The 12,761-nt window shown below is 37.6% G+C and overlaps 1 protein-coding gene across 5 annotated transcripts in view; it reads left to right on the plus strand.

Annotated features, from left to right (window-relative positions):
• The window catches only part of ADGRG6 (adhesion G protein-coupled receptor G6), a 154,507-nt gene extending 142,390 nt beyond the window's left edge, over positions 1-12,117 (plus strand). For 3 of the 5 annotated variants that reach the window (XM_040238585.1, XM_040238587.1, XM_040238586.1), the window contains 3 exons: positions 2,032-2,133; positions 3,198-3,350; positions 8,988-12,117. In XM_040238585.1, coding sequence (XP_040094519.1) covers positions 2,032-2,133; positions 3,198-3,350; positions 8,988-9,166 — 434 coding nt within the window. In that variant the 3' untranslated portion in view covers positions 9,167-12,117. Of the gene's footprint in view, positions 1-2,031; positions 2,134-3,197; positions 3,351-6,432; positions 6,479-8,987 lie in introns of all 5 variants that reach the window. The other 2 variants (XM_040238588.1, XM_040238589.1) reach the window with 2 other exon arrangements.
• Positions 12,118-12,761: the final 644 nt, after the last annotated feature.

The following is a 12,761-nucleotide window of genomic DNA, read 5'->3' on the forward strand; positions in this document are numbered from 1 at the left end:
GCATTATTTTGGGAATGGCTAGTACAGCATTAGATAGGCAAACATCCCTGTGTTCTTGGAGCTTATTATTTACTAGCAAGGGATAATCAAGCAAAGAGATAAATGAATACATACGGAATACAAGAATATCAGGTACTGATCAGTGCCATAGCAAAAGTAGGTGTGTGCAAGGGTGTGAGCAGAGGCTAAGACATAAAAAATAAAAAGAAACAGTTGATGATGGCCTCTTTGAGGAGTTTGATCTGAGACCTAAATGGCAGGTTAAGAGCCTGTTATGGAAAGATTTGAAGGAAGAGCCATCAAATTATTGAGCTGAAATGAATTTAATATGTTTGTTTGAGGGTAATGATGAAGAGCACTTCTATTTTGAACATCAGGGATGGTAGCTCAGCAGTAAAGAATCTACTTGCAATGCAGGAGATGTGGGTTCGATCCTTAGGTCGGGAAGATTCCCTAGAGAAGGATATCGCCTGGGAAATCCCGTGGACAGAGGAGTTTGGAGGACTATAGTCCATGGGGTCTCAGAGTTGGACATGACTTAGTGACTAAGCCACCCCCACCACAGGAGAAAATGGTATCAAGATTGTATTTCAAGGGGCTTCCCTAGCAGTTCAGTGGATAAGACCACCTTCCAATGCAGAGAGTATGTGTTCTGTCCTTGGTCGGGGAGCTAAAACCCCACATGCCTCTCAGCCGTAAAACCAAATCATAGAACAGAAGTGATGTTGTAACAAAATTCAATAAAAAAGTGGTTTACGTGAAAAAAAAAATCTTTAAAAAAGAGAGGATGTATTTCAAGAATGAGAGAGTGATCAATTGTTTTGAATACTGTTGAGAGGTCTAGTAAAGTGGGAGAGAAAACTGAGTGAACAGTAGGGGAGTTCCTGTGATCTACAGTTTTACTGGCCTCAGAGATGTGGACAGTCTCCTCAGAGATGCGGACAGTCTCCTCAGAGATGCGGACAGTCTCCTCAGAGATGCGGACAGTCTCCTCAAAGATGCAGACAGTCTCCTCAGAGATGTGGACTGTGGCCTCAGAGATGTGGACAGTCTCCTCAGAGATGTGGACAGTCTCCTCAGAGATGCGGACAGTCTCCTCAGAGATGTGGACAGTCTCCTCAGAGATGTGGACAGTGGCCTCAGAGATGAGGATAGTCACCTCTTTAGAGCAGGTTGAGAAGAAAAGAAATGAGAAAAAGTAGAGACAGCAAAAGTTAGTCATTGGATTTTTTTTGAGAAAGGGAATGAAGAAGTAGAAGCTGGAAGAAGATCAGGGGTTAAAGGAGAAATTATTTGATTATTTAAAAGAGAGTTACTAGGATATGCTTGTGAGTAACGGGAATAACCAAGTTTGGAGGAAGAGAGATAGAAATTGAGGCAGCCAAGAGAAAGTAAAAACGCAAAAGCAAATTCCTTGAAGAGTTAAAAGAGGCTGGCTCCCAAAGCACAAGTGATACAGTTTTTGATAGATGCAGGCAGACTATAAATATATGAAGACCACTTGACAATACAGAAATGCTTCTGCATTAAAATGTTGAGAAACTAAAGCAGGCCAGGTGGAGCTACATGAAACTGCTGATTTGGGGCCATTCTTGACTTGTAAAAATACCAGGCCCAGACTTACAATAATATGCTTACATAAAGTAGCTTAGAATACACAAATTGAAATAGCTCATGGATATTTTCTCTATGTTTTCACATAGTTTTAAAACAAATGTAAGGGAAACATTAAGTGTCTCTTAAAGTGAATATTGCTTATTTCAGATTAGTCTTTAGGTTATGTCACAACAAATACTGATTAAAACAAGGACAGAATTAGATTCATGTAATTGTTCTAGTTTTATCTGAGCCTCTGTGTTCTATCCTAAAGGGTTAAAACATCAGCTGCATGCTTAAAGATTCCTTCGATCTTTGTTTCTTAGTGATTTGGGTGTAAAAAAAAAGAATTAAATTGAATCCGTGTGTTTTGTAAGATTTGTCTTTAGCAATGTGTCATTTTGCCTAATTGTTTTATATTTTCGTTTGCCCCAGGCTTATTTATATTTATCTTTCACTGTGCTATGAAGGAGAACGTTCAGAAACAGTGGAGGCGGCATCTCTGCTGTGGTAGATTTCGGTTGGCAGACAACTCAGGTAAAGGGGCATGTTGGTGATCGAGCTTTTTACATTAAGAGTGTGGACAGAAGTGTTTGTCATTTGGGCTTCCCAAGATGGCTCAGTAGTAAAGAATCCACCTGCCAATGCAGGAGACTTAGGTTCTATACCTGGATCAGGAAGATCCCCTGAAATGGCAACCCACTCCAGGATTCTTGCCTGGAAAACTCCATGGACAGAGGAACCTGGTGGGCTACAGTCCATGGGGTCGCAAAGAATCAGATACACCTAAGCAACTGAGCATGCACACATTTGCATTTTCAGAGCAACTCAGTCCCAGTGGTAGCAAGGTGTAAAGGTGGAGTGTGTAAAGATGCTTGCTTGGAGTCTTAGATCATTAAGACTGCATGGGACCTGAGGACTTTGGACCTGACTGTTGTTTTTTGCAAAGGAGACACACGAGTTCAAGATAGGCTAAGTGAGTTGCTCAAGGTTTTATGTCTAATTTAACAACTCCTATATCCACTCTACCCTATGTACCTTTCCATATTTTTGAAGTCTTCATTACATTATTAGACAAAAGAGATTTTTCTCAATATAAAAAAATCCCTGAAGAAAAATATTACTCTTTAAAAAAAAACGTCCAGTGGTTACGTCTCAACCTTAAGATATTAAGTAGAATCTTAAACATAAGGTCAAAGTAAGAAACTTTTCTGTTTCTTCAAGTTGTTACCGTTGAGATGTCAGTCTCTTGTATGATTCACTGCCAGTGTGTCAGAACATCTAATGCTATGAATCAGTTACTTAAATAATGTGATGATTTTTCAAAGCAAAGTGCGTGCATTTGTGCTAAGTCAGTTTTGTCCAACTCTGCACCCCCATGGGCTGTAGCCCACCAGGCTCCTCTGTCCATGGGATTCTCCAGGCAAGAACACTGGAATGGGTTGCCATGCCCTCCTCCAGGGGATCTTCCCAACTCAGGGTTCGAACCTGCATCTCCTGCATTGCAGGCAGATTCTTTACTGCTGAGCCACCAGGGAAGGCCTCAAGGCAGACTATATCCCTTCTCAAGCAGACTCATGGAGAGATGTCATTTCTTTCAGATTGGAGTAAGACAGCTACCAATATCATCAAGAAAAGTTCTGATAATCTAGGAAAATCTTTGTCCTCCAGCTCCATTGGTTCTAACTCAACCTACCTTACATCCAAGTCTAAATCCAGCTCTACCACCTACTTCAAAAGGAACAGCCACACGGGTGAGTCATTCTGGCCAGAAAGGTGCTGGTAAAGATGCTGTCTGGGACACTTCCCATCATGTTTTCATGGTGAGAACTGGCGTGTCATAAAGATTCATAGATCACAGTGCCCATTAGGGTGCTTATTTTAGACTTAGGAAAATCAAAATTTATTTGCACCTTTGTGCATATTTTGTCCTTTTTTAAAAATTTTACAACCAAAGGTGAACCTACATTGTCAGAGTATCATTAACTCAATATTTTTGTAATTTCACTTGCTTTAAAATTTAATTTTCCTAAAAAAGTATGGTATCTTATTTTTAAAAGGTATATCTTTATTTAAAAAATACAGAAATTGAGTTGCAGATTATTTCAGCATTGTATGATAGTTACCTGGCAAGTTGAAATGAAAACAGGAAGAGACACCATCCAGCTTGTATGTGAAAGACTTAAGTCCTTTGAAATATACACAAATATAAAATCATGATAGTGTACACCTAAAACTAATAATGATATATGTCAGTTATACCTCAATCAAAAAAGATAAATAAGTCCCTAACCACTGGATGTAACTGGTGATTGCTCTCTACGTTACTGATTAAATATGAAAGATGGAACATTATGTTTGGAAAGTGATACAGATGGTGAGAAACATTGTATCTTTATTCATCTACCAAATCTTCATGATATTTACAATGATCGCACTTTCTGACACTAAGCCTGTGTATGAAAATTTCTGAAGACTGACTTCAGATATACAGAGAATTTGGCTTCAGACCACTATAATATATTGAATATTGCAATAAATAGAGTCACACAAATATTTTGGTTTCTCAGTGCTTATATGTACCATATATAAATATATGCATATATGTTTACCCTATACTGCAGTCTATTGTAATACAATCATGTCAAAAATCTATATACCTTAATTTAAAAAGATACTTTATTGCTAAAAACTGTGCTTGACTGTCATCAAATCTTCGATTTATAAAAACTGCAATGTCTGTGAAGGGCTTCAAAGTGAAGTGAAATAAAATGACATATGCCTGCAAAGACCATTTTGCAGTCCTTGATAGCCAGTGAACAATGGAAAAAGTATACTCCTTTAATAATTTCAGTTGAAAATAGCAGAAATGCTACTTTTAAATACTAATTAAACCTTAGTCAGACAGCTCTCAACACTCAGTATCCAGCACTTTCTAAATGAAAGATGCTTATAAAAGGTAATGGAAATGACTTTTAAGTTTTGTATTTGTTTAGCTAGTAAACGTAGGCAGAAGCAAATGGCACCAAAAACATTCATATTTGGCAAGAGTGATTTGCGTGATATGTGTATAAATGTTCACATTATAACACTTGCATTTCAAATGACCCTTGTGTACGTTTGAATCTTTCCACATGTCCCTGCTTGTACCACTCTGGTGCCCACTGCCTGGTATTCAAAATAGCACTGTGGAAAAAAGTTTGAATGTTTAGAGAGTTTTTTTAAGTCCAAAATTAGTCAAAGAAAGATCTGAAGGGCTTCCCTGGTGGCTCAGCAGAAAAGAATCTGCCTGCCACTGCAGGAGACATGGGTTAGAACCCTGGTCTGGGAAGATCCCACATGCCCAGGAGCAACTAAGCTCGTGCACCACAACTATTGAGCCTGTGCTGTAGAGCCCAGGAACTGCAACTACTGAGCCCTTGGGCCTCAGTACTGAAGCCTGGGTGCCCTAGAGCACTCAGCAACAAGAGAAGCCCCTGCGATGAGAAGCATGCACACAACTAGAGAGTAGCCCCTGTTTACCACAGCTGGAGAAAAGCTCACCCAACAGCGAAGATGCAGTACAGCCAGTTAATAAATAATATTATTTTTAAAGAATATCTGAAAACTTGGAGCAGCTTAGGACAGCAGTTCTTAAAGTTTCTTGGAGTTAGGGATACTTTGGGGAATTGAATAAAGCTATGAACTCTTCCAGAATGGGGTGCAGTCTTTGAGTCCTGCACACAAGCTGCTGCTGCTGCTGCTAACTCGCTTCAGTCGTGTCTGACTCTGTGCGACCCCATGGACTGCAGCCTACTAGGCTCCTCCATCCATGGGATTTTCCAGGCAAGAGTACTGGAGTCCTGCACACAAGCAGTTTTCCTTAAAATTAAGAGGTCTTTGCGTTCTTGCTTGAAACACCTGTGTAAGAAACACGATGACAGGTATATAATCTGAGATAGATTAGCCTACCTAATTGGTAGTTCCCTGGCACAAAATATTGTTTACAGTTAACCCTTGAACAAAACAGTTTGAACTGTGCAGGTCCACTTATACGTAGGTTTTTTTTTTTTAGTACTAAATACAACAAACAGTATTACATGACCTGCAGTTGACTGAATACGTGGATACAGAACTATGGACACTGAGGAAGCTCAGATACAGAGTCAACTGTAAATTGTACTCAGATTTTCAGTTGTTCAGGGAGTCAGTGCCTCTTAATCCCAACTATTATGCAAGGCTCTATTGTACTTATAATGAGTGAATTTTATACTTTATTTAATCAGCCTTAAAATTACTCATTTTGTCTCCCCTTTAAAATCCAAATGCTTAATGCATTATGTTAGTTGTGAATACATAGGAATTAGCCCAATTGAATTATTTTCCTCTTAATATAACAGAATAGCTAGCCTGAAAAACCACTATTAAAACGATAAAGAAGGTAACAGGTAGATATTTTGGAACAGAGGGCATTTTTAAAGTATAAAATATTTGGAAATAGCATCATGGGGAAAACTGACTAGAAGATAAAAGGGACTGTAGAAATGGGAATACCAAAGAAGGGCTTTGCTGTTTCAAAATCTTGGATATTTATTTTTGAAGACTTCACTAATGTTAATCATTTCTATTCAAACATTTGGGGTTAAACAGGTTCTTGTTAACTAGTATTAGGATATAGTCAACGGTATGACATGACTTTCATGGTATAATCATTCCAGTCAGTTGACATATGAAGGGTCTTCTGCAACCTAGCCAGTTCTCAGTGAGACTGCTGGTGTACCTCGGTCACTTGGGGTATGTAGAAAGTCACTGCATATCATCATGGATATCTAGATGGTTTATTTCTTGGAATTGTAGATAATGTCTTCTAAGATCATTCCTTCAACAAAAGTGGATCATTCAGGTAAACTTTTATTACTTTTTTGAATGCATGAAATTTTTTTGCAAGGTAATAGAATATTTGCATGGATTAAACTAAGACTCTTGCTGCACCAGCAAAATGGCTTCTTCTTTACAATACTTCTCAGCACAAGGACATTCCTGCGTTGAGCTGGAATTTCTGAACTGTCAAATGATCATGTGCTGGGCTGGCTCTTCTCTGCATGGGGGTATCTGCAAGCTGCTCCTTCTAGGAAATGTACCATGCTCTGGAGTTAGTGGGTCATATAACAGGAAAAAAAAAAATGCAGTACTTGAGAGGTTCTTTGTAGAATGGAGTACAATTCTTTACCTTTTCACTGCTCTTATGAATTACTGGATATGTCATGGTACATTCACAGAAGTCATAAAAGACAAATTGTCGATTCCAAGCCTGCTTTTTCAGGACTTTTTTCTGCTTGAAATTTCAGCATCAGTCAAATAATAGTTCCTTTCCCTAGCCCCTGGTTTTCAGACTTATAGCAATAATCAAAAATCTATATTATCCACAATATAATAACTATAACTGGGAATTGCAGAAACTGGGAATAGCATATATGTAGAAACACAGACCTAGCTCAGAATTTTACTTTATTAGACTGTGAAGATCCAGAAAATTGAGTCATATATTTGGAATGGAGCTGGTCAAAATCTTTAAAAACTGTGTGGCCCTGGAAGTTGTCAATGAAATAGAATGAATGTATCTTTGAAGGTTTTTTTAAGGATGTGCAGTTTTCTAAAAACATCAAGTACAAATTGTTCATTATTGAGATTTAAGCCAACAGAAAAATTCCCAACAGAAAACCAATGGCTAGTGAATGTGTGAATGGAAGGAAAGCATAGAATCAATCAGCTTGCTGAGAGCTGAATGGGGAGGGACTCTTATATAATGACCCCTGAGCCTTTTTCTCACCCATCCTGGGTCATCCCACCATGCTTCAGTCTGCTCACTCTTCCCATAGACCGTCTGTTCTCTCTTGCTTCCTCCAGTGAGATGGACACACCATTTTTTATTTTAGCTTTCATTGTATTTAGTGTCTGCTCCAACACCAAGACCACAATTGAACAATTTGAGTCATTTTCAAAGACAACAGATACAATAGCAATGGCTTTGCCAATTATGGATGGATTTTTAATGTTAAGTCACATACTGGGTCCAGCATACTCAAAACATAAAACATGTGGAGTGAACATTCCATTTTGAGCCATGATTTCTAGACACAGTTTTTCATGATAGAATTTTTTCCTCTTCCACAGTGAATAGAGATGATACAACTGCAGGAGACGGAGTACTTTATAGAAAGTCATATTTGCTCATTCACTGATCTGAAATCTCTGTAGTTGATTTTAAGATAGAATTTTTTTCCAAAATGTGTTGGGAGAAGGAGGAAGACAGATACTTACAAGATACTCATAGGGTACATGAAGATAGTCATGTGTATTTATAGATAATAGTGTTTAACAGAGTTTCCAGTTTTCTTGCCTGGAGAATTCCATGGACAGAGGAGGGTGGCCGGCTACTGTCCTTGGGGTCACAAAGAGTCAGACATGACAGAGCGACTTAACACATACACACACACAACAGAGTTTCAAGGCATTGGCTGAGCCACTTTTAGAAAGCTGTGGGTCTAGAGAAATAGTGTTTAATATGTGATACTGAGAAATTTAGGAAAGAAATGTATTTAGCAATCCTTTATTACTGTTAGTTGCTATGATTTTATTGCTGCCAGCAATAACATTATTCTGAGACTGTAGCATAGTTAATGAAAACATATACTTAAAATATTTCTGATAAAGATAATTTTGGATTCTATAATTTAAAAATAATTCAGAAAAGATGCCTTTTTTCCTATATTGCAATCATTTCACAAGTTTTTTCGATGAGAAAATGTGTTCAAAATAGCTTTTGTGTTTTTTATTCGCTTTTCTTTTCCAAAATTCTTTAAATTATATTTCATTAAAAATTTTATTATGAAATGTCAAACACATATAAAAAGTAGAGAGGATAATATAATGAATCCCCTTGAATCTATCAACTCATAGCCACCTACACATTTTCTTCTTTCTGTATTACTGTGAAAACATATCATAGACATCATATAGTTTCTTCCACCGATATTTCAGCACTTTTTAATTCATTGTTATATAATCTGTCACTACTTTGTGTGAGCCATTTGCCATATATATTTTTTCCTCAATTTTCTGATGACTCTATTCACTGGCTCTTTGAAAAATACCATTTAGAAGAACATTCTTAAAACAAACCCCCACAAATTACTGGAAGGCACATTAACATTCATTCATATGCAGGAGTGCACCTTGAAGATGAAAAACATGAAATTTTAGTCCTGCCTGAAATCGAAACCAAGAAAGAATCAGAGCTTTATTTCCTTTGTGATCTTCTTTAATGTGCAAAATAGAGCGTCCAAAACAGTGGCCCTCAGGCATATCACCAGCTCATCTTGCAGCCTAATTTCTTGTATCATTTCTTTCAGACAATGCTTCCATGGACAAGTCCTCATCAAAACTAACTCATGCTGATGGAGAACAAACATCGATCATTCCTGTCCATCAGGTCATTGATAAGGTCAAGGGTTATTGCAATGCTCATTCAGATAATTTCTATAAAAATATTATCATGTCAGACACTTTCAGCCACAGCACAAAGTTTTGATATCTTTAATATAAGAAAGAGGAATCAGTCTACACAAACACGAAGATGTGCAAGCAGTCAAACTCTGACTAGCAGATGTAAACGTGGTTTTAGCTAGGTAACTGCATATATATGACCAATGTGTTTTGTGAAGAAGGCATTTGTGAAATTCACTGTCTGTCTTTTTAGTGTGTTTCTTACATCGGGGAGTTTCCACCATCACTAAAACTTCACTACTGAGAGCAGCATGATTCAGTACCCACAGGGGATAGGGATTTTTTAATATATAATTGAATTGACCAATCAGAACTTGGGCTGGGAGGTGAAATATTAACGTTAGAGGACAAGGGACAGGCCAGGCTATGGAAAAGTTTAGTTTAGAGTTTATTCACACTCCACCTAATAATTAGGTTTGGATATGGCCATTTGCTCCATCTTTCTCAACAAACAAAAGCATACTAATAGGGACTTCCCTGGTGATCCACTGGTGAGGACTTTGCCTTCCAACATGGGGGGTGAGGGTGAGGTGTGGATTCATCCCTAGTCAGGGAGCTAAGATTCCATATGGCTTGCAGTCAAACACCAAAACACAAAACAGAAACAATATTGAAGCAAATTCAATAAAGACTTTTAAAATAGTCCACATCCAAAAAATCTTTAAAAAAGCATATTAATATTTAAAACTATTTTGGATGCCCACAAGTCCATCTCTGCTAGTTTCCATGAATGCGGTAGCATTTCCTCTTTTAACTACAGAGACAAAAGAATGATGTCTGACAAAGTTTAGAAAGGTGTATCTTCCATTATCTCAAATGTTTAACCATGAAGAGCACAATGTGCCTAAGAAAGAAAGAATTTCCCAAATTTTGACCTAGTTAATATGAAGTCATGCTGTTTCATTTATCCTATTCAAGACACGACTTAAACATCATTATTAATTATAATTTAATCCTATACTTTTGAATCAAATTTAGTGTTGGGGTTTCATTACAGTGGACCTCACAGTAGTTGAAGAATGAACCTCTTACACCTCTATTTTTGATCCTCTACTGTATATTGAGCCATGGGTTCATGGGAGGAATGGAATTTCCATTAGGCATGCTGTGTACAACAGTCTTGCCCTTTTGGGAAAAACAACTATTGAGACTCTATGGTCTTGTCATAGCTCCAGAGACTTTTAAGATATTTCCATTTGCACAAATGAAAAGCCTCTTACTTACTCTTTCAAGAGTTTTGTTCCAAAGAATATAAACTGAGACTTAGGTGGGTGACTTATCATAATCAAAATAATATATAAACATGTGGGTCTATACTTGCCAGTCTGAAAACTATTTGTATATAGGTCCTCTGATTATAAGAGCTAGAGGAGATCTGGCAGGATAGATGAGGTGTTATTTATGGATTAGGTTTCTGCATATAAGCCATGCATAATATTAAGCAGCTTTTAGCCTAACCTTCAGACTATCCTGATTAATGTGCTTGCTAGTGAATGTGTAGGAGACCACATTTTAATTGTTCTTAAATGATGGATGAGCGTCCAGTTTCTTAGAAATTGGTCTCAATATGTGCTGTACCTTTACATTTGCTTTGGGTTATCTGAGACGTTTCAGGTTCTGGAAGCAGCCTAAGTGTGAGAAGATGAGACATTCCGGCAGAACGAAACTGCTTAAAGGCAGAAGCCAGACTGAGCACCTGGGGACCTTTCCCTCTGTGCAGGAAGCAGGTAGCCCTTAGCTTGAGATATAAGAAAGCTCTCAGACTGTGCGGCAACCAAGGGACGTCTCACTTTCCGCTCATCCTCAGTCATGTAGGTTTTTGCCAGACCCGAACAGGTGATGATGTGGTAATGAGTTTTCATACCGTTCCATTTTGAAGCATCCTGGAACACTGTTCTGGGAGATAAAAGCATGGCTCAGCCTGGCCTTCCCAGGAGAGGGCTGTAGACAGAAGGAAAAGATAGTAAATCTGAGGCCACGAAGATTCCCTACAGCAGAGTCACATCGTTTTCCATAGGCATGTATGTTAACAGGCTGTTTATTTTGGCAGAGGTTGCATCTAGATGAAAGTTAACCTTAACTAGTCACTTAATCTTCATATACTCTCCTCCAAGCCTTAGAGATGATAGAATTTAATTAGCTTTCAACTGTGAGATTTCTACCCGAAGTGCTTATGTAGTTATAAGTAATTAAAGTGAGAACTTTAAAAATATCTTTGATTTCTACTCATATTCATGCAGATCTTGGGAAAATGTTTTTTTCATATTTGACAACAGTATCAGCTCCACTTTAGAAATTTCCAGTAATCGGGTAAGGATGAAAAAAAAAAAATATGGAGAAACAGCTGAATAGAAACATTTGCAAGTGGACTTGAGTTCTACACATGTAGTTCTCAACTTCATTTAGCCCCCTCAGAACAGAACTTCAGGAATTTAGCTCTGGAGCCAAAATTTCATTTAGCCTAAATTTGAGAATAATATCAACTTAGACTCTCTGGGGTTGGAAGAGAGTTGGAAAAGAGTTTCAATTTTTGTTTTTGTTTTTTTTTTTAATTTTCTTTGTTTTCCTTTTTTAAAACTACATTGTGTTAGAGTCAGTCTAGGATCCTGATATGTTTTCCAATGTTGTCACCATGACTTGCATTGTAAAGCTTTGTTTGTTTAATGTTGGCATAGACTCTTTTGTACATATTTATTTATTTGTGTTTATAAATGTGAGCTTGTTTTATATCTTACCTTTATATTGCCTGGCTTTGTTATTTTAATTAACTTTCTGTCAGAGAGACTGTATATATATTTTTTCTAAATACTTTGTGAAATAGTTTTCTATAGCAGTATCTCTGAATTTGATGAATAAAAAATGACTGTGAGTGCAGATAGAATAATCAGTAAAGAAGCTACTGTAGCTGATTTGCCGTTTTACTTAAATGGAAAATGTTTTTCAAATAAATGCCTATGTTGTTTGTGATCCAAATTATTCAATTCCTTTATGAGTGACTGTTTTTATTTCTGCCTGTTAAATAGGAAAAGATTATTTGACAACTGGAAAATAACCTGCCACCAATTAAGCTAGTGACATGGGGTGACTTTGCCAAAACACTGAGAATGAATATTTTAGAAAGATCCAGTTCACTGGGGATTAATGCATTTTGAAGTTCTTAGATTTTCTTGAGATGACTGATGCAAAGCCAAGCTCTGTGGCAAATTAACAGTAATGTAGGTTTCCTTTTTGGGAAGTCTTCAGCCTTCTGAAAAGGGAACCAAATCAATAATATGACATAGAAGTTAGGTCTTAGGATTTTTTTTTTTTCATATTTATAATCACTGTTTTCTTTGTGGGAGGCTTAGAAAATGACAGAATTTAGCCAACTTGAGTTGCATGATGAGAGCAGGACCTCCTTCCTTCCTTTTGCTGTGATTATTTAGGATAACTCTCTTCTGCAGAGAGCCAAGGCCCAATTTGGCTCATGGCCCTACTTAGTGCTAAGTTGTGAGTTGTGTTGGCTGGTCACTGCTAACTCAGGTCTTCTGAGCCAACTTCACAACTCCTGGCCAAGCCATGTTAAGAAAACAGGCAAGCAGTTGGTAAAGCTTCGTCTCCAGTCACATATAGCAGGTTGA

This window comes from Oryx dammah, unplaced genomic scaffold (genome assembly GCF_014754425.2).
Source record: "Oryx dammah isolate SB20612 unplaced genomic scaffold, SCBI_Odam_1.1 HiC_scaffold_4, whole genome shotgun sequence".
Lineage (NCBI taxonomy): Eukaryota > Metazoa > Chordata > Mammalia > Artiodactyla > Bovidae > Oryx > Oryx dammah.